This window comes from Mus caroli, chromosome 17, assembly GCF_900094665.2.
Source record: "Mus caroli chromosome 17, CAROLI_EIJ_v1.1, whole genome shotgun sequence".
Lineage (NCBI taxonomy): Eukaryota > Metazoa > Chordata > Mammalia > Rodentia > Muridae > Mus > Mus caroli.
This window is the reverse complement of record NC_034586.1, coordinates 65,324,657-65,346,098: the sequence shown is the minus strand read 5'-3', so window position 1 is coordinate 65,346,098 and position 21,442 is coordinate 65,324,657. Positions and strand designations below refer to the sequence as shown.

The 21,442-nt window shown below is 44.5% G+C and overlaps 1 protein-coding gene and 1 long non-coding RNA gene across 27 annotated transcripts in view; one reads left to right on the top strand and one right to left on the bottom strand.

Moving 5' to 3' along the window:
- Epb41l3 (erythrocyte membrane protein band 4.1 like 3) overlaps positions 1 to 21,442 on the bottom strand; it is a 233,803-nt gene that overhangs the window by 12,322 nt on the left and 200,039 nt on the right. For 9 of the 26 annotated variants that reach the window (XM_029471180.1, XM_029471190.1, XM_029471181.1 and 6 more), the window contains exons 11-17: positions 20,143 to 20,318; positions 16,881 to 17,101; positions 12,351 to 12,878; positions 7,622 to 7,675; positions 4,346 to 4,381; positions 4,084 to 4,149; positions 3,377 to 3,568 (exon numbers count right to left, since the gene is read on the bottom strand). In XM_029471180.1, coding sequence (XP_029327040.1) covers positions 3,377 to 3,568; positions 4,084 to 4,149; positions 4,346 to 4,381; positions 7,622 to 7,675; positions 12,351 to 12,878; positions 16,881 to 17,101; positions 20,143 to 20,318 — 1,273 coding nt within the window. The remainder of the gene's footprint in view (positions 1 to 3,376; positions 3,569 to 4,083; positions 4,150 to 4,345; positions 4,382 to 7,621; positions 7,676 to 12,350; positions 12,879 to 16,880; positions 17,102 to 20,142; positions 20,319 to 21,442) is intronic. The other 17 variants (XM_029471178.1, XM_029471185.1, XM_029471201.1 and 14 more) reach the window with 12 other exon arrangements.
- On the top strand, positions 1,068 to 2,926 carry LOC110312352. Its single transcript, XR_002380042.1, has 3 exons — positions 1,068 to 1,218; positions 2,092 to 2,160; positions 2,380 to 2,926. It is a non-coding gene; the product is annotated as an uncharacterized LOC110312352 (long non-coding RNA).

Sequence of the window (21,442 nt, the reverse complement as noted above, 5' to 3'; positions counted from 1 at the left end):
TGAACTCATGACACCCTCAGAATAATCATTACCAGTCGCTGCATAGTCACTACTAGTCAATAATCGTCATTATTAGCTCACTAGACAGTTAACTTCAGGATTTTCCGAATTGTTCATGAATGGTAGCATCTTGCAGAAATAACAATTATAGATTAAAAAGATGATAGCATTAAAGATCTGATGTTATTAAACTTTTTCTCAACACATCACTTTTTTCACTGAAATTCATCAAAACCAACACAAAGCCCAAACCAATTACGTCGGGTCGTAAATTTGAATCTAAGTCTCTGCTTAGTTCTAACACAAAATAGCGCTATTTTATTTGTGATGCAAATGTAAAAATAAATTAAATATTTCTAAGTAGACACAACTGGGCTTCTTTCTGCACTGGATAATTAAAGTGGCCATATCAAATAACAGAGAGATACCAAGTAGTGGATATTCTTTGAAAAGTGGCCTCCATCCAAAATAAAACTGATTGCTTATGAGTCTGTAAACCAATCTGCTTGGTACATGCCTAGCTTGAGGCTAAAACAATTGTCTGCTTTTCAGAGAGCCAGAAAGCAAGCCAAGGTGTAAACATAGCAACTGGAGTTGATTGAGACAATAGGAATGTTCCAACTGCTCATAGGGCTATCTAGAGGGCTCTCAGCTGGACTACAGACACTGACAACCGTCTGGGGAACGTCAGGGAGCGTAGAGGTCGCTCTGCCTGACCTAGCTGTCTAGGGAAGCAAAGGGCTTGGGCCATGTGAAGACAGTTCTCATCTGAAAGATGAGATCCAAATCACCCCAGTTACCCAGCATTCATCATTCTCAAGCTCGGTGTACCCAGACCAGGGCCTCCTGAGTTCATCTGTGTAATACAGCAATGGCATACGGTGTTGTGGATAGCCCTGGGGCTAATTATATTTGATGTTAATTCCATTCTCCTGAGAGTGGTTGTGAACAAGGAATGAGTCAGCACTCAGGTGATTTCCTGTAAACCTGCTTCCCACCTTAATTTGTAAAATAAAAGCGAGCTGATGATTGGGCAGTTAAAAGGGAAGGTGGAGCAGAAGGTAGAGGGAGAGAAGAAGGAGAAAATGGAAGAGGGTGAGGTCTCAGAGGAGGAGGAAGAAGAAAAGCATAGCAGAAGCACATGGACTGGAGAAACTGCAAGTTCTAAGGGGTCTCATATATGGAAAAGATGGTAGAGTAGTGGTAGATCTGCCCAATGTAGGCTCACAGCATGTATTCATATTAATTGAGTTGTGTTTTCATTGCGGGGCATATCTGGGTTGGAGAGATTTAACACAATACGGAACTCCTGCACACTTTAGCAGAGAGTGAGAGCAGCCACAAGCGCCAGCTCTGACCGCCTTTTAGCTACAAAGGGATGTTTCTATTAGGTTATGTTGAAAAGGCCTTTCTGGGCTGTCTCCACTGTCTGCATGCACACAGAAGGCATGGCTATCTAGGGAACATTCAGATCGCTCTAAGCACCATTTCCTTCGATTACTAACTCAACACCCTTCCCTAAGATTCAGGAATAACAGGTTTCAATCAGTCTTATGGCTTTGACTTTTAAAGTCTGTGTTTATTAACATCTCCTATTACCCAAATTATCATTCAGAAAGGCTACCAACTAACTACCACTTCCTCTCGTGTCAGCATGGAAAGAGAAGCTGGGCTTTTGTTTTTCTTTGTTTTGGTTTGGTGCCTGTTTGTTTTGCTTTATGTATTTATAACTCGAGCCAGTGTCTAACATTTTTAGAGCCAGAAAATCGTATCCAAAAGAGATAACAGAAATAGAACAATCCAGATTTGAAAGTTACCATTAAAATTATAACGGCGTAACAGGAGAGTGACTTTTTTTTTTAAGTGTGTTTGCTCATGCTTGTGTGTGTACACACATGCACATGTGTATTTGTACGTGATAGAGGCACACAAGTGTCACAGCATGTATGGGTTTTAGTTCTTATCTTCTACCACGTTTGAGGCAGGGTCTCTTGTTGTTTACTGCTGCGTATGCCAACCCATGTGGCTCTGGAGTTTCTGTGTACTCAGTGGTTTCTGGCTCTTTTCGTGGCAGGGACACGGGGACTACAGGGACACACCGCCACATCTGGCTTTCGGGAGCATTTTGGAGAATCAAATTCCCTTCCTCAGGATCACACAGTAAGTACTTTATTAATGGAGCCCTTTCCTTGGTTGGTCAGTGCCGTTCCAGATAACGCAAAGACGATAATGACTAAGTCAACAAATGTGAAACTCTGTCTCCTGGTACTTAAGCAATGGAACCAGTGTTCAATGGCACAGGGAGACTTTGGTGACACTACTTTTATTTATTCTACCTAAAAAGAAATCTTCTTCAAAGTAACTGGAATGGGTGCCCAGCTCTTCTCTTTTCAGATGGACTGGCTTTGTCGTGAATACAGAGATGATGAGATACTGGCCCTGGTGATAAGCAAGCAGTGTTCAAAGGAGGGGAAGAAAATGTCATACAATGGATGTAATTTGATTCTTATTTTCTCTGCAAGGACTTAGGAATGCATATACACAATTGTCTAAAGGCTTTCTCTCACACAACAGTTGGGAGTTTTAATTTTCCTCTCGATCACAGCTTCTTGGGCAAGTATCTCACAGTAAAAGGATCTTGATAAGGAGGGCACTTTCCAGAAACAATTTACTTTGAAAGAGAGATAGCAGGATGCTCTCTAGGGGATGGCCAAATGGTCACTACACAGGCAGAGTGAGAGCCCTGGGGTGACATAGCTGTCCCCACTGTGTCATTTAAAGTCAGTTTTCTTATATGGGAAAGTTTTACTGAGAAGGGGGCTTCTCTCACTTAAGCAAAAAAAGGAGTCAACGATTTAGAATTAATTAAAATAACCAGTTATGATTAAAATAAAAAAAACATTAAATTAAATAAAAGCCCAGTATTATATGCCAGAGGAACATATGTCCTGACATGCTCTCAACTTCCGACCTCCCATTTAAACAGCAGTCTCCTCAGGCCTCACTTTCCCATTAAGGAGAAGAAGGCATGAGTGTTTATGGGCGCTTCTCGGTGTAGGAGAAGAAAGTGTGTTTACCAAAAGCATCAGTTCATTAAGAGATCATCAGCTTCTCCTAGGTATAAAACTGGGGGTCCAGGTAAGAACCCAGCAATGTGCTCTGGAGCCTTCCTGCGCTTGCCTGTCATTAGCCCAATTAGAGGCTGAGACTTACTCTCTCCACTCTTTAGCGACCTACTCTGTTTACCTGGCCTCTTTCTTCGGAGCCCCGAGCACCTCGTTCCAGGCATCACCACACCCCTTTCCTAGTCCCAGACCTCATGGAGAAAGCAATAGCACCACAGAGAAGGCAACCAGCTTGTAGCCGGAATACTGACCTCCTCGGGTACCAGCGGCTCAATCATGGGCGCATCCTCCTGCCTGGCAGCCAGCCGCACGGGAGATGTAGAGAGCCTCTTTTCCCACTCGTTTGTTAAGGCAGTTTCTGTAGAGGTTTCTAAGAAGGTTCTTTTCAGCTCACTAATATTGGTTTGGTGCTTCATCAGCTCATCTTGAGTTTTATCTAGATCCTATATTCAGAGTAAGACAGAGTCCAACAGTCAGCCTTCCACAATGACTTTCTACTCACCACCCCCTCTTTTTTTTTTTTTTTTTAAGTATACCAAACATATTAGTAGTCAAAAGGAAATGAAATTTGGATCAGGGTTCAAGACACTACCACAAACACTCTGGTGAAAATGTAGTATTTTCAGGGAAAAGAGAAGAAAGAAAAAAATAATTTAGGTTCACACAAGCATAAAAATTAAAAAACAAAACAAAACCAAACCAAACCCCAAAACCAAATTAAAAGGTAAGTTCTACAGAGGGTGGAGTATGGGTTTACATGTAACCCGAGAGGATGAAAACAAATACACACACAGGAAAGGGACTAAGTCTAGGATCATGAGGAGTAAGAGTAAGCCAAGAAGTCAGCCCATCCCTGACAGGCTGAGTATGCGGTCATGCATCACAATTCAGGTCCACAGGGACGCCAAGGGAGAAAAACACCACACACAAGCATGCACTGGAGGGTACCAATACCAACCTCTAACATAAGATTACTATGTTTGACATACACATTTTCACCCTTTATTCGCTTAATCACACTATTCTGAAAAAAGTGGAGAAGAGAGGGAAAGGTAAGGGACACGGTAGTCACCGGGACAAACGCCATTTGGCACGCTGTTGGCATGGTAACCAAGAGGGAGCATGCGGAAGACACCTGGCAGACAGACAATGGCTTATCACACACTGGTCTAGGGGTGGGGGGTGGGGGGTGGGGGGGCGCCAGATCTTTAGTTTTCTACCTGTGCCTTGATCTCTGCGTCTTCCTCCTGGTCCGACTGCCAGCATCGAGAAAGAGCGGGAGATAGAGACTTACCAAGGGATTCACGCTAAGGTTGAAGACCTGTGGTCTACACACAAGACCTGTGCGCACGACAGCTCTCTGGTATGCAGATGCAATGCTATCTTAGACACCAAGCGGAATGCTCACACGCGGATGAGGCTCCGTGAAGAACAGAGCAGTAATGGATTCCTTGCTTGGGAGTTTGAAAGGCAGAGGCATGTGCCTTGGAAAGGGGCAGAGAGGGCTTGGCAGGCTGTCCTTAACTGAACATTAGCAGAGGTTTTGGAGTCTGGAAGTTGGGGAGTCAGTTCACAGTTTCTAAGGATGGCTATCATGACAGGATAATGTCAGGCCATATGCAGGGCCTTGCAGGGATTATACGTCAGCTCTTTCAACTTTCTGTGGATCACAGGACTGCAACTGGAAGAGCTTAATAAGAGTGTCCTGCATGCCACGTGGAATCCTGACTTCCTTGTACTTACACACTTTGCTTTTTAAATTATTATTTTTTCATTTTAGTGTATTAGTGTTTTGTCTGCCTGTAGGTCTGTGCACCACTTGTGTGCCTGGTGCCTGCAGAGGCTACACGAGGGCATTGGATCCTTTGGAACTGCAGTCACAGATGGTCATGAGCTACCATGTGGATGCTAAGAATCAAACCTGAGTCCTGTGGAAGAGCAGCCAGGACTCTTAGCCACTGAGCCATGTCTCCAGTCCCCACTTTGTTCTTGTGATAAGAGCACTAACTTCTGCCTACGAAGTGCTGGGATTGCAGCTATGATAAACCGCCAACCCAACTAAGCACTGACACGTAAACAAGTTTTAGAGGGGAAAAGTACTGATTTATGCGAAAAGGAAGTCTGAACAAAATCAGTCATCACCAATAACACTATTGTATCTTTCTTTAAAATGAACACAGGCTAAGTTTATTTTCTAATTAAAATAGACCTATCAAAAACATCCCACAGCCAATTCATTATTCTCCCTTTCCCAGTTTTAAGGGCCTAGCTTTTTCTTGGTCTGATATCTAAGTACTAGTCTCTGGGCAAGCAAGCCACAGCCTGTTGGCAAGCATGGTAAAGCTGTTTCTCACCACAGAACTCTGATCTGAGCCTGGTCTTTGGGTCCTTGTAAGACCCAGAGTCAAACTACTGATGAGAATAAAGTCGTAAGTAAGCCACCGTAGGTGAAACAGTCAGTCTGTTTAAGGCTCAGCGTTTTGTTTTGGTTTGGTTAGGTTTGGTTTGTTTTTTTGTTGAGATGGAGTCTTGCTATATCGCCTAGGCTGGTCACATATTTTGTCTCGGCTTCCCAAGTGTTGGGATTACAGGTACACACAGGCACATCTTACATGGTCTTAAATGTCTTATCAGACAATGGGATCAAGGTGCTTTCTCTACATATCCTTTTAGTGTAGTAATGCTGGTGACATGAAGGGAAGGGAATGTGTTCACAAAGGCAACCAGACACCAATGCAATACAGGTGACACGTTGGTTCTTAAATATGTGTTGGGTCCCAACTCTTTATCTCATCCTAGGCTCCCACAGCATACCAGACTACATAGAGATATTCACTTGCTTTAATGCTATGTAACAAATTTAAAAACTGCCATAGAGATTTAAGGCATGATTGCTGAATTATTGTTTATTTCCAGTGTAGACCAGGTTTGGAAGGTATCCAGTGAATGAACTAGTCTGTGGCTACTTAAAACTGCATGCTATCTACTGAATGTAACAGCCTGTGGCTACTTACAACTGCATGCTATCTACTGAATGTAACAGCCTGTGGCTATTGACAACTATCTCTTACAATCCAAAGTATAGTTTTATTTGGCAATGAAAATGACTAACCTGTACACTTAGTTATGGCAGCTGAAGAGAATCTGCAAAATGGTGTTACACTATAATCTTTTACTTTAGAATATGATTTATAAGCTGTGGCATTTCTAAAGGAAGAAACCCTATAAAGCACCACTAGAAAATAATGTTGTTGTTGTTTTTTTCTGAAGATATTTTCAGTTAAGTGATATATGGAGATAACATGGCATTTTTAATTCTTCTCAAAAACTCAACTAGAAAGTATGGTTATTATTGAACTACATTAAAAAATAGCACATGGCTTAAAGTAAACTTTGTCACCAGGTAAAATAAATTCATTCTGCATTGTGAGCAGTGAGCACCTTGATTTCCTTACTCTATAATGTTCTTACTGTATTTAAAAATATTTAGATGTTTCAGCCATATGCGTATGTGTGTGAGGGTATACACATGAGTTCAGATGCCCGTAGAGGCCACAAGCTTCCCTGGGAGTGGCCTGATGTGGGTGCTTGGATGTACTCCAAATTGCTGGGCCATCTCTCCAATCCCAATTTTATAGTATCTTGATTGCTCCTAACCGGGCAGATTTTTAAGAACAGGTCATACACAGGAGAAATAATAGGATTCTGTCTGAATGTACTTTTTACAAGTAGTAGAGTTGCTGGTTTCCTTTCTTTAAGGAGTTCATTTCCTGGGAGTGACTTGTGTGATAGCCAAGGGCTCGAAAATGTGTTAAGTATTACTTTAATAAGTATTAGATGGCCACCGGGGACTTAAAAATATATCTGTATCCAGCCAATAAGCTAATTCAATTACCCATGAATCTTCCTCCTCATCTGTCATGGCTGCTAATATACACAGACTCCTATTTGAGACAGGAGAATCACTGTCTACCTCTCTTTCCTCCCCGCCTGGTCCACTTTTGTCTTTAAGGTACTGTCAGATAACAGTTTCTCAAAATGTAATCCCAAGACCAAGAGTCCAGACATTGGGAACCAGTTAGAACTACAAATCCCCATCTTGCCTCAGCCCTTTAGAACCAGAAGCAGGAAGCGAGGACCATTCAGATCACTCTGGCGGAAGTGGGGGTTTGAGGCCCACTGGCTTAGATGAGAACAAACTGAAAACTAAAAGTGCAGTGAAGAGCACTGGCCGCTTTTCCAGAGGTCCTGAGTTAATTCCCAGCACCCACATGGTGGCTCACAACCATCTGTAATGGGATCTGACACCCTCTTATGGTGTGTCTGAAGACAGAGTACTCATATTCTTAAATAAATAATTCTTTAAAAAAATGGTAACAACAACAACAACAACAAAATCTGGTTTCTGCCCAAAGCCAGCATTTCTTTTCAGTGGGAGTCACCCCCAGCACATACGTGCTAGGAACCTTCCGCCCACGTTTGGACTTTATCCTCACCTCCGTGGCACTGGTCTCCCCATCAGCCGCAGTGTCTGTCCGTTCACTGTCAGTCTGTGGGTCACAGAAGAAATCAGATCCAAGGAGAAAGCAGGGATAGAAAACAAACCGGTCTGGTTAGACAAAACGCACGGGTGGGACCATTCACGTTCTTTCTCTGGGATCTGTGGCATCCTACCTTCCCACGGGGGCACGGGTATGAGCAAAGCAAAGAAGAGGCCGAGCTTGGGGTCTTCAGCAGAGCCCCTCCAAGGTCAAGACCCGAGGCACACGCACAGTGGGCCACCCTGACCTGCCTGCGTTTACAGTGCAGAACTTCAAGTTGTCCCCGCCTCCCAACCCCCTTTCTATTGATGCCTCTAAGAGCTCTCCTAAAAATACTTAACACCAATCAAATGGAGGTTCAACATATACATATTTCACTCTAGGATTGCCACATCAGAAAAGTGAGTTTAGATTTCTGCTAATCGCTACTGTAACGGTCATTGTACTTTCAGCCCCTCATTTATTCTATTGGATCATTTGCACCCGCTATGACCACCAAGTTGTCTGCATTACCAATTCATGATCGGCGCACACACTGGTGATTCACGGGTATATATTTTATATAGAAAACATAACTTAATTTTCAAGTAGCATTACTAATGGGTAGCAGCCCTGGTCACTTTGCCCCATTCAAGAGGTATAGTCGGGTATGCATTTAAACATCTCATCGCAAAAGTACCATTCAAGTGATGCAAATGATAGCAATAATAATTGAAAAGAGAGAGAGAGAGAACAAGAGACATGTTTAGAGACACATAAAACAAAGCACAGCATTGGGTAGAACTGAGGATTCTGGGGGATGGAGAGAGCCACGTCTGGGCTCACTTTTAAGGTCTATGTGTTTTTTATGTGTTTAAAGGGGTCTATGGTTTAAAACAGACACTACATCCTCTTAAGAAGATGAGCCGTCAAACACAAACTGATTTTTTTCATCTACGGATTTCAACCAGTTAGTAAATTTCTCTCAGTCAAAGTCTTGTGGCTGATGTTTTTGTTTTGTTTTGTTTTTCGGTTTTTCGAGACAGGGTTTCTCTGCGTAGCCCTGGCTGTCCTGGAACTCACTTTGTAGATCAGATTGGCCTCGAACTCAGAAATCCGTCTGCCTCTGCCTCCCGAGTGCTGGGATTAAAGGTGTGCGCCACCACGCACGGCTGTGGCTGATATTTTGAAAGCGAGTATCCGAACCGGAGGCTGTAGAGTTGTGCTCTAAATACAGCTCTTACCTAAAAGGAATGTGAACAATGGTGGCCAGAGCTGCTTTTTTCTCTCTCCACCTATCTCTGGTCAGGAGAGTTACTTGCGCTATCTCAGGCTTTGGTTTTACATATTCCTAAAACAAAGGAATTGAGCTGCACACTTGGCAGGTGTGCCTGAAAAATGGAGTACACAATTTCAACAGAGCTTTCATGGCCTGATCAACTTCAGTTCAAAAAGTGGGACACGGGTGTGTCTGCTAACTCTCTGTCAGGAGTAAGGTGTGCCTGTGGTGATCCAGGGGTCTCCACAACTAAGAGCTGGGGGAAGGACGTTTTGGGATAGTACAAAAGGCAGACTAACTGGAAGACAGTTTAGGCCTTGGAGAAAACAAGATTCACTATGTCTGGAATCGTAATTAGCCCTGTTGGCCCCATCTAACGTTACTGAGGAAACCCTCTTCCTACCCGAAGGCGCTTTCTTACGATTTTACATTTTATCTTATGGACTCTTCAACCTCTAGGCACAAGAATTTGTCACAGGCAAGAGTGAGGAGTTGTCGGATTAAAGATACTCAAATTCTCGCCGTTCAAGCCTGGGACACGTTGGTCATATTTTGTAGTCTAACTCTTTTTTTTGTTTTTTGAAAATGGAGCTAATAGCAGCTGTAGCTACGTTGCATAAGGGATGTCAAGTGCTTTATGGAATTCCTGCCACACAGAATTGAAATGTCACCAATGAGAAACTAAAATGTGATATATTGTTAGTATTATTATTATTCTAATTTTCGTAGGTATCACATGTTTGTTGGCCACATCTAAACTCCCTCACAACCTCTGTGCAGGGCATATGCTCTAACGAGGCATGTGGACCAAAAGTTCAAAGACAGAGTGGTCGATATGAACAGACTCTGAAATTCCTGTAGACTCTGAAATTCCTACTTTACAGTCCAGTCTATCAACAGAATTAATAGTAATTGAATAAAGTGGTTTTGGCAGCAGCCATTATTTATACTGTATATTATTAATAATATATGCCATGTACCTTTGATTATACAAAGCTCTAGGGCAGAAGGTTATGAACTATATTATACAATACTATCTTTACACAATTTAAAGTTGTAAACCAGTTGGTGAATTGTTTTTTCCTTACATATTTGAATAAATATCTCTTTTCTTTGTACTATAAAGGACTACTCAGAAACTCATATAGTATCATAACCTACGTCATGGTAGCCTAGGGTCTCATGGAAGGTGATTTGATTTTCTGCCTCATATTCCACCATTCTGAAAGCTAAGGGTAAAACTGTGAGGCCACCGGCTCCATTATTTGAAATGATGAAGTGTTTGTGTGCTGGGTTTTGCTTTGGAGAAAGGCAGTAATTGACTAACTCTCCACAGACAGGAGGATCGCAGAGATGGATTGCATTTTAAGGAGTCAGGTGAGGCCCACGGAATAAAACAAGCCATGTAAGCAAATGGCATTTTAAGAAATGCGGTGACCCAAATGTTGGTGACTCTCAACACCCGGGGTTGAGAGTCAACAATGAACAGATGGCTTGACTCAGTGCCTGGTGGCAGAAGCTCTATCAGGGGCTCCAGGAGGCTGGAGTCAAGGGGAAAAGGCTGCTCTGGTCAGTGCTGACTCGGTCCCAGAGTTGGCACTACTAAGGACGGGGGCCTGAGGAGCTCCTCGTGTGCACCTACTGGCTTATAAACAGGGCTGCTGTGATTTGCTTTGCTGATGTAATGCGACATGCCCAATTTAACATTAGCTCTCATGCACCAACTCCGACAAGATGTAAACCCTGGATTAGGCACAAGATCTGTGTGGTTAGCACTAGAAGCCTTCAAACAGTAATTCAGAATTTAGCAAAAGCACAGGCCTGGCATCATCTTATGGACTCACTCCTCTGCTGAGAGAGCAAAAGGGAATTCCCATGTTAGAAACCCATTAATGCCTTTGTAGATGATATTCTATCCCCAATGGCAGCATGTTCTATATACTATTTGATAACGTTGCCACTGTGAAAAAGTTATATTAAAAGCCTAAGGTTGAAAGTGGTTCCCAAAGCTTGCTGCAGCAGAAATATGGTTATCTATTTATGCATACACACCCAGAACGTGGAAGAGGACTCTCAGGCAGCAATGAATTGCAAAGCCTAGACTCCCCTTTAAAAGGCCAGTGAGGCTGTTCGTGTTTCCCCCTTTGCTGCTCAGAAACAGTCATGCTGCCCCTAAATATAGGTGCTATCACATTTTGGCAGCTCCATGTACTAACAAGGGCAGGTCAGATTATGAACTGCATGACTGTCTCTCCTGCAACCCCTCTCTCTGCCTTGACTTTGTGATTTTCTTCTCACACAAGGAGTGAATGGCTTGTCTCCTGTCACATAAACTGCTTGTCTTGTGGTCTTGTGGGACTGGGCAAGCTTGGGGCTCCTAGAGAGTGGTGCAGGAGACAGGAAAGCCAGCGCCTGGGGTGGGGGTGGGGATGGGGGTGGGGGTGGGGGGCAGAGTCTATTCTTTCCCTCTGCTCTGATTGAAGTCCTTTGAAAAAGAAACAGCTGTGCTGTTCACAGGGCTGTGGAGCCACAGGAAGGAGAGCAAGCAAGAGGGAAACGTGTGCGAGTTACATTGACCCACCTAGGGGCTGGGAGATGAGGGACAGGGATAGGCTGAAAGTTCTCTTAGAAAGGGAGTTTTTCTCCCTTTATAAGAATACCTAGCCAAGGGCCAGAGATATCAAGCCAGTTTCCTGGCTATACCACAGTGGCTGTACCACCATGAGTCTTACGCAGCTGTCAGATACATACAAAGGTATGGCGAGCATAAGAGAGGAAAGAAACATCAAATAAATCTTGCCCTGAATTTCTGTGGACACCACAGCACTACCTATATGGTTCAAGTGGTTCTATCAGGTCTTATTTACGGCCTTACGGGTGAGTGATGTCATATAGGTGCTATAAACTGCTGTAGGCATTCCTTCTGAGTCATCTCATAGGACCGTGGAAGCATCCTGGATCATAGGGACAATCTGAGGATGCTTCTTGGACATGACACTATCTCATGCCAAGCCCAATCACTTGGCAACCTCTGTTTCTGCATCTTATTTGGGTGGGAAGCTACTTATTTGTATTCTATGAGATTTAATTTACACGATGATGGCTGAGCAGAACCTGTAACTAAGATGTGAACTCCCTGTAGTGAATGAGTTATTCAAAATGGAATTCTGGCTGAGTCCTTAGCCCATGTAGGACTCAGTGGGTAGCAGAATTCACTAGCTGGCCACAGGCTGCTACATCCCACATGGTGTTGTGCCTAACCCTGGGGCCTGGCTTGGACTCCCCAATACAGAAACCCTCAACATGGTGGCATACACAATAAATGAGGCTCTGAAAGTAGGACCACTAATGGCTGCAGCCAGCTAACACTGGTTTGGACTGAAGCACGGAACACGCAGGGAAAGTGTTCTATGCTGAGGTACACACCTCTTCCTCTGAACTGTCACTCGGGTCATTGTCTAGGGAGGCACTCAAGGAGGCCGCCTTGGGCTCCAGGTAGCAGAGGCACAGCGCCAGAGGGAAGGAGAGAGTGAGGGCGTATGGTACTGAGAAGGAGGCAGACAGCAGGAAGAAGAAGATGAAGAGGAAGCAGGGGAGGAGGGAGGGCGAGCGGATGGGCAGGAAGTGCTGCCAGCTCTGGGGCAGGAGGTTGGTTTCAGACAGGTTGGGGAAAGAGAGGTACCCATCCTCATCCAGGAGCGAGGGGAACGACTCGGGGAGCTGCAAGGAGAAGGAAAAGAGCGTGGTCCCTTTGCCAGTTGGCTGCCTGTAACTGAATGCCACATCTTGGTCCCCTAAGTAGGCCTTGCCCTGGGCCTCAGACTCCAAGGAGGATGGCTCAGCCCTTTCCTTCTCCTTACACCTCTTGCGGAGCTCTGTGGGAGGGGGAGGGTCAGGATGGGCTGATGGGGGTGACGGGGGACATGAGTCAGCAGCGCCATGCCCGGGTGGTGACTGATGTGAGAGAGATGGAGGAAGACAGGAAGCGGTAAACATGGATGCAAAAGAACAAAAAGAAAAGTGCAATTAGTCAACTTTCTCATGGGCATTAACATAAAATCTCGTAAAAACAAGAGCTTTAAAGTCATTGGCGACCCCGAGGAGGACTAAGAGCTCTCCCAGCAGACTGTCATACAGAGGCTGAGATGTCAAAACTCAGGACAGAATTCACTGTGGAGAATCCCTGCAGCAACATGGCTTTAAGGCTGGACAACTCTAATAAGCAAACAGCAAGACTTTCAGTAACATCCTCCCGGTCTCCAGGTAACAGACCAGCCCAGAGCCCAGCTGGATAAGAAATGAAAATGAAATACAATTTAAATTTTGACTGTGCTCAAACATTCTCTAGTTATCTTCCTTTTTTTTTTTTTTTTTTGTTAGCCAATTATACCCCAAACGTGTGGGTTACTAAACAGGAAGTTTCTGGCCCCACTCCTGTCTGAAAGCAGTTATCAATGGGATGAGGGTGTCAGCAGTGTACTTCAGGGTCTCTGGCTCCCCACAGAGAGCTGAGGTTCCACCGAGTCACCCATCTGTGGCTTCTTTATCTATGCTGCTAAGCAGGATCTCCGTTCTTATCATGGTTTAAGGACGCTAACCAGCCAAGCGAACAGGTTTCTGGTTTCCTGTACTGTGGTTTCTTACGTGTTTGGTCTCTGCCATATATGGTCTACAAAGAGTGAAACGGTGGAATTTCTTAGCCTTCCTATTTCTCTGAGCAGATAAAGGGTATGTTTACAGCTGATGTTTCACTCCTTCGCACAGTGATAAAGCATGCATATCCACTGAGGATGTTCTCCATGAGTTCCTGCCTTTATGAGCTTAGAGAATCCACTCCATTCCCTGCAGTCTCTATGGCCAGAACCGTATAGCAGGATACATTCAAGACCAGGGTCTGTGGAGAAGCCTGAGATAGCTTTTTGTTTGTTTTTTTTGTTTGTTTGTTTGTTTGTTTTTCGAGACAGGGTTTCTCTGTGTAGACCTGGTTGTCCTGGAACTCACTCTGTAGACCAGGCTGGCCTCAAACTCAGAAATCCATCTGCCTCTGCCTCCCAAGTGCTGGGATTAAAGGCATGCGCCACCACACCCTGCTGAGATAGCTTTCTTCAGCCACCCTGCCTCTATGTGTGTGTGTGTTGTGTGTCTGAGTGTTACCAAGTATCTTGAGAGCATAAAAACTACTCAGTCGGCTTGGTGGTGGCTGTGTATGTGTGTGTTTGTGTGTGTTTTTGTGTGTGTGTGTTGTGTGTCTGAGTGTTACCTAGCATCTTGAGAGCATAAAAACTACTCAGCCGGCTTGGTGGTGGCTGTGTATGTGTGCGTTTTTGTGTGTGTGTGTGTGTGTTGTGTGTCTGAGTGTGTTACCTAGCATCTTGAGAGCATAAAAACTACTCAGCCGGCTTGGTGGTGGCTGTGTATGTGTGCGTTTTTGTGTGTATGTGTGTGTGTGTGTTGTGTGTCTGAGTGTGTTACCTAGCATCTTGAGAGCATAAAAACTACTCAGCCTGCTTGGTGGTGGCTGTGTGTGTGTGCGTTTTTGTGTGTGTGTGTGTGTGTGTGTGTGTGTGTGTTGTGTGTCTGAGTGTGTTACCTAGCATCTGGAGAGCATAAAAACTACTCAGCCGGCTTGGTGGTGGCTGTGTGTGTGTAAATGTGACCTAGCATCTTGAGAACATACAATTCCTCAGCCTGCTTAGTGGTGGTTATCAAATCCAGACTTAGAGCAATGTGATTAAATACAGCGACACACAGGAAGAAAATATACAAATCAATTCACATCTGGGGCACCAGGGAGGGAGACAATGGCCCAGATAAAAGTTGATCTGGATATGTCAGCCTCTGAAATGTTTCTCGGACACTCACACTTGACACTGAACATTGCATCCTAAACAGGGATCTGCACAAAGCACATCCAGCTGAGGATAATGCAGATGTTAGCATAATGCAGATGTTCAAGCAGCCTCTGCACGGAAGGCGACTCTCCCGAGACAGCGAGACACTGGCCCGGGAGGGTCATCGGCTACAGCAATATGCCCTACTCCAGGCAGTCTGGGAAGCAGCCTTTTAAACATTATTTCCAGCCATGAATTGTCATTTTGGTTCAAAAGAAAGCATCCTCCATGTAGCTATTTGAAGAGGGAAAAGAAAGAAATTACGGTTTAATCTTCTGTGCTGTGTATTGAAAGGCTTTGGGAAGACAGCTTTGCAGTGGGGGAAATAGGCAGGCAGGCCTGGATCTCAGCTATAGCCTCCCAGAAGATGCTGCTGAAAGGCTGTCTTCCAGGGGACTGGGTTGTCAGGGTCGTAGTTCTCTCTGTCCCTCATTTCCCCGGGGACAGCGATGGCACAGGGCAAGATGGATGGGTGCTGTGTGAGCCTGTGTGTGAGGATCACGGGGTGGGCTTTAGAAGACAGGAGAAAGGGAGAAAGCCTGGATCTACTTTGGAAGAAAATGTAAAATCCTTTCTCTCTGTTGGCCATGGGTAATCTCAGGCGAGTTTGAAACAATGCAATGGAAGAACCCTACGTGTTTACACTTCCGGTGGCTTCTCTCCCCTCCCCACTCATAAGAACTGATCCCCGTTATAAGACTTGACCTTGGCTTAACTGGGGAGAACAACGTAAAGGTCGGGTTTAGAACAAAGCACATTTGGACAGCAGAAGTGACCCAGAGGGTCCTGCTGGCTGCCACTTCTGACTCTGTGCGGATTTTCATGTTTGGAAAACAAAGGATCTGTTCCAATCAGGGAAAAAACCGAATGAGCCATGGGGGTGATCTGAAATCCATTTGTCTACTACAGAGGGTGTGTATTTACTTATTCAGCTTAGGTTTTTGAGGTCTTGGATATTAAACTCAGGTAGCCACGCATGCCAGGCCAGCTCTTCACCACCTCGGAGCAGACATCAATTACCTGAAGAAGTACTGCTTAGGGGGCTGTTGGACTTTATGGGAAGCGGCCCCATGTGGTCCTATGCACTTTTTAAAAAGGAATATTTGTATGCAAAAAAACCAAATCAGCAGGGAATCAAACGCATGTGCGTTTCAAGATAACTAGGAAACTAAGAAGATGGATCATTTTCTGTGCCCCTCTCTCTGTTGCTCCCTTTCTCTGTGTGTGTGTGACCCTGTCTGTGGGACTCCTTTCTCTGTGTGGGACTCCTTCCTCTGTATGTTCCCAGTATGTTATAGAAGGTTCCCGTTTCCATTTTTGCTATGCATGAGCCTCCAACATATGTTAAGTTTGAAACTGTTTTGCTAGCAAGCTGCTATAATACTGAATCATTAGAAATCAATCAGACACTAAAAACCAATATGTAAAATGTAGTTTGGGGGGTAAGTTGACCTCATGAAAGGCAGTGAGTGGAGACTGCTATTATGACAAATCAGCTTTTCTCCTTCACCGCAACATGGGCTTGCCTATCTAATTTCAACATATGGTCACCCCTTTGCAGATTGCATTATAGAGGACTGAGAGATGTGCTATAAATACTCAGGTTGTAGTCACTCGGGGTACACGTCCTTAGAAAGTAAATATGGGTTTCCTTAATGTCTAAGAAAGCATACAATACTTGGAGAGGAGAGTGAGGCCAGAAACATTCATTAGCTTTAGGGACAGTCATAAACTGTTGAGTCCCAGCAGGAAAAGACACTGCGCTATCCCAGAACATTTTAGAAGAGATCCATACAGAACAGCTGCTGAAAGTCTTGCAAAACACACTCCTTGTTAGAATTTTCCAAAAAGTTTTTAAGGAAACAACTTTTAGAGAAAAGTGCTGAAATAATAATAATGATAATAACAATAATAATAATGATAATATAAAATCTGACATGAACATGACCGGTGCTGGAGTCTGAATGCTCCTCCACCTTAGTGCACTCCTGGTCGACCGTCTCAGAGAGACTGAGCTGCTGGTAAGAGCTGGGGGGCGGCCCTGGAAGGCAGCCGGGAGCTGTACCTTTCCCTCGTGCCGGAGGGCTGTGACGGGTGTGGCTTCCTCAGCCTTCTTCCTTCTGTCTTCTTCCTCCACACGCTCCTCTTCAGCCTTTTTCTCTGGAGTCACAGTGGTGATCAAGTTGGTCTGAGAGATGCCCTTTGTTGTGGCGTACTGGCCTGTACCAACCTCTGCAGCAGACACAGAATCCTTCATGTATATTTCATGGTTTTCACTCACTGACGCTAAAAGCAAATACAACCAGGGAAATAAAATCCCAAATAGTTAAGTCAGAAGACGGAAATGCCACGTGGTACCATTACCAGGAATAGAACACCAGTATAAAATATCAGGCTGGTTGGCGTAAGGCAAGGGAGAGCTGCAGGGACCTCCATACTGTATCTTTCAGCATCACCTGGACCAGTGTTTTAACATGATTTAAAAGCCATGTCTTGAACCCTAGCATATGCTTAGCATTCTCGTGGGGTGAGGAGGACTTGAAGGAGAGGAAGCTGCTCTTACCAGCAAGGGCAATGGCTGGGGACTCACACTAGATTCACACTAAGTCCCACAATGCACGGTAGTGTTTACAGCAAACACTCTAATCACTTGACTTTGAGCATATCCATGGAAGTGCCCTCCATCAAAAGAGCGATGGATTGCTTCTATTATCTTCCAGTGTCAGAAAGTCCGTACTCTTACGATATAAAAGCTCAGAGCACAGTAATAAAGCTTAATCATTTTGGCAGAGGATGTAGATTTTTTAGAAGGTCATTTCTCTCGATACTGATGTAAGGAAATGTTTTCATTTCCACTGCCATGGAGATGTGTGTGCACATTCATTCTCATCTCTACTATCTGGGGAAAACAAGACAAACACAGCCAGCAAGCAAAGCCCATGCAAGGGCAGAGCACGTGAGCGTGAGGATGCGGGCTCAGCCCCTCATCCCAGCTGCTGTCTTAGTGAAGGACGTTCTGGTCAGGGCTTAATTCAGATCCATTTTAAATGTTGCTAGTCATTCTTTTAGAGCTTAAATACCACAAAAACAAAACCGAAACTTAAAAGCACCATTCTTCAAACACTGTACATACAGTTGGTCGCAGACATGAATATGACTATTAGAATTCATATTTTCTGCACTTTAAAAGACCAAACCAAAACGAAATGACAAAAGGATTCTAAATGAAATCCTTCACTAAGATAGTCTCTGCCTCTTTATGCCAATGAAAAGCTCACAGGAGACATGGTTTCTTAGTGGCCATTTACGCTGTTATATACAGGCTGCTGTCTTGTCAGAAAGCAGTTTTAATGTTCCAGCATGCAGGAATGGCACCCGCTCCCCAGCAGAGAACATACTAGCAGCGTCAGGGCAACAGAGAGCGAGCGAGCGAGCGAGACAGCACATACTAACGTCACTTTGGGGCAGAAAGGAAGAGACAGCATGGTATTAGTCCACTGATTTCACAGTTGTCTTCTGTTTTCTCAACAGTCACTTTTACACAAAAGCGAGGGGAAACAAGACTGACAACAACAGTTTTCCCTTGGGCAGCGTATCCAGGGGAAGGGAAGGCGTGAGTCTACACGAGTTCCTCAGACACTGACTTAGAGCATACAAATGGTTACTGAAGAGATTCGAAAGAGCAGAAAAGAATGGTGGCACCAACAAGATTTTCACATCCTAGTTCAACCGCAGATGGACTTGGGTCTAGAAACACGGAAAGGTACAGAACAGCCGCACCCTCTCTTGGCATCTCCTGTGGGTTGTTGCTGGGACTCCTCTGAATACAGATGCCCAAGTCCCTTATAGATAATGACACACCTTTATATACACAATTTGTCTTTAGTGTTTAAGCTATCTCTACTGGTTTTAATACCTAGCACAATGTAAATAATACGTAAGTTATTATCACAATGTACTATTTAGAGGATGATAAAGGAACGCAGTCTGAGTATTCGGTGTGGATGTAATTTTTTTAAGGGGCAGAAATGCTGTAAGTTGTAGTTATCTGTAGGCTGTCTGTAGGCTGTCTGTAGGTCTGTCTATCATGTTTTCTGGTGCTGGGGATGGAGCTGAACCTAGAGTCCAGGGCCTGCTTGGTAAGGAAAACCCTATCCACCCTGGACTCTCTCATATTTTCAACCAGCAGTTTCCATCTACACTTGGTTGACTGCAGCCAGACCCTTCACACACGAAGGCTGATAGTAATTCACGTTGTGGCCAGCTCACAGAAGCCCCGAAGAATAATCACCAACAAAATTATAGTGACAGTTCTATTAGCATGAGGACTGCTTTCTTTCCACACATCTTTCCTCTTCATGACAACCCCGGGGAAGGGTGAAGGTGGTCTAATGTCTGTTTTACATGACTAAAACTAAGGACCACAGAGCCCGGGTTCCAGTATGTATTTTCCTATGTATCTACTTCAGTGCTTTCTCTATTAGTAGCAACATACACAGAACTCACAGTACAGACACGGCTGCTTCTTAATCAGGGGTTCTAGGGAGTCTCTCACCCACTGATACCTTGGGATATGGTAAGGAGAATGAGGGGGGTTAAGATCCAACAAGCAAGGCAACTGTTCCCTTTTTATTTAGGTTTACTTATTAACAAACACTGTGCACACTTTTTAGGCATGTCTAGCTCTTTATCCATTCAGGATGAATCTTCCAAGAGCCAGCCAGGCCAGGGCCAGGTGCTGAATTAGACCCGCCCACACCCAGGCCCTAAGTGCCACTATTGCTAGTGTGCTCTGAGGCCGGAAGCAGAGCCCTCTGGCATGAGAGATAACATCACATGCCATAGACAAAAGCACCCCCTACTGAAAACCCAGGATGAAGATCTTCCTTCAGGTTAGCTGAGGGGTCGTCGTCGGCTGGACTTGTTTGACTGGACAGCAGACAGGGTCACCGACTACAGCAATGTTTTCTCCCAGGTACCATGGTTCTTAATGTCACCCTGATGATTTTATTTTATTTTTTTTTTAAACCAGAGATGTGTTTAACTTATAGTTTTCCTCCTGTTCATTCCTGAAGATCTGCCTGGAAGAACACTGATTGCAGAAGGTAAGCCCTGCCCTGACAGTGAAGACAACCTCACCTGAGTTCTTAACTGAGGGACTTCTACATAAGCTCACACACACACACACACACACAAAACCTGACAAAGATATATTTTGGAGATGAGACTGTTCAAAAACCTGCCATTCAGCTATTCAGGTTCACGTCACAACAAGGAGATGCCTGTGGAGCTACCAAGAGTTACTGAGACCAGTTAGCAGTACCTACCTCCATCCAAGCTGCGAGACATGGTGTATCGTTTGCTGGACGAGCGTTCAAAGTAAGGGGCCGGACGGTCTATCAACGCACTGGCTCTTCTTGTTTGCGCCTGGGTTCTGCCACTGTAGCGGAACTTGGAGCCCAAGGTCAAGAATTTCTTTGGAGGTGCTTCTGGTAGCAATAATCTAAAGGTTTTCAAGCAAACACCAGAATTGTGAGCTTGCCTTCAAATGGTGTTGGAAGGTTAGCACTGTTCTTTCTGTGCTTAAAAGTTTAACGCACAACTTGTAGTTCAATGAATGTGAGTTGATCGGAAACATCAGCAACACACACAGCACGTATTACCTGGGGATGTTATATAGAGGTTAAAGAAAATGGGGTGGGGGTAGGCAGAGTAGGGAAGAACATTTTGGGGATATAGATTGGAGGTAGAACGTTTGCCTAGTATGCCAAGTCCCTGGGTTCTAGCCCTAGCACTACACATTTTTTTTTTTATATAAAAAGATAAAAGATATAGTAAGTCAGGCGTGGTGGTACATGCCTGTAACTCTTACATTTAGAAGGTGACAACAGAAGGGTAAGAAGTTTGAGGTCAACACACACACACACACACAGAGGCATATATACAGACATATACACACAGACATACAGACATACACACATACATACATGCACATACATACACATAGATACATACACACATATATACACAAACATACACACATACATACATACACACACATACACAGGAACAGACAGGATAACTGACAATTATGAAATGTAGTGATGAAGACACAGACTATAAAGAAAGGTCAAGAGCAGATAAGTAAAGCTAACTCAAGGAAAACCCTTCGTATTTGTCAGCTGTTCCTTTAGAATTTTATGCCAGCTCTCAGTGTGAGCTGGGACGGGAGCACAGGCCTCTGATCTCAGCTCCCCGAATTGCAAGGGAGGAGGATTGAGAGCCTCAGGACAGCTTGAATTACAAAGTGAGGCATGTCTCCGTATGTGATGCACTCGCCTTCTAAGCATGAGACCCTGAGTTTGGAGTCCCAGAGCCCACTTAAACCTGGGCAGGGTAGATCCTGTAATACCAGCGTATCTATAGAGAGACAGTTGAGCCAGGAGAGCCCAGCTAGTCTCGTGAACAACACACAGCAGTGCGGTGAACAATGGACACCATCTTAAACACGTGGGAAACGAGGAGGGAGATCCAAGGTTGTTGTTCTCTGGCCTCCATGTGTAAAGAGACATGCATACACCTACACACACACACACACACACACACACACACACACACACACACACA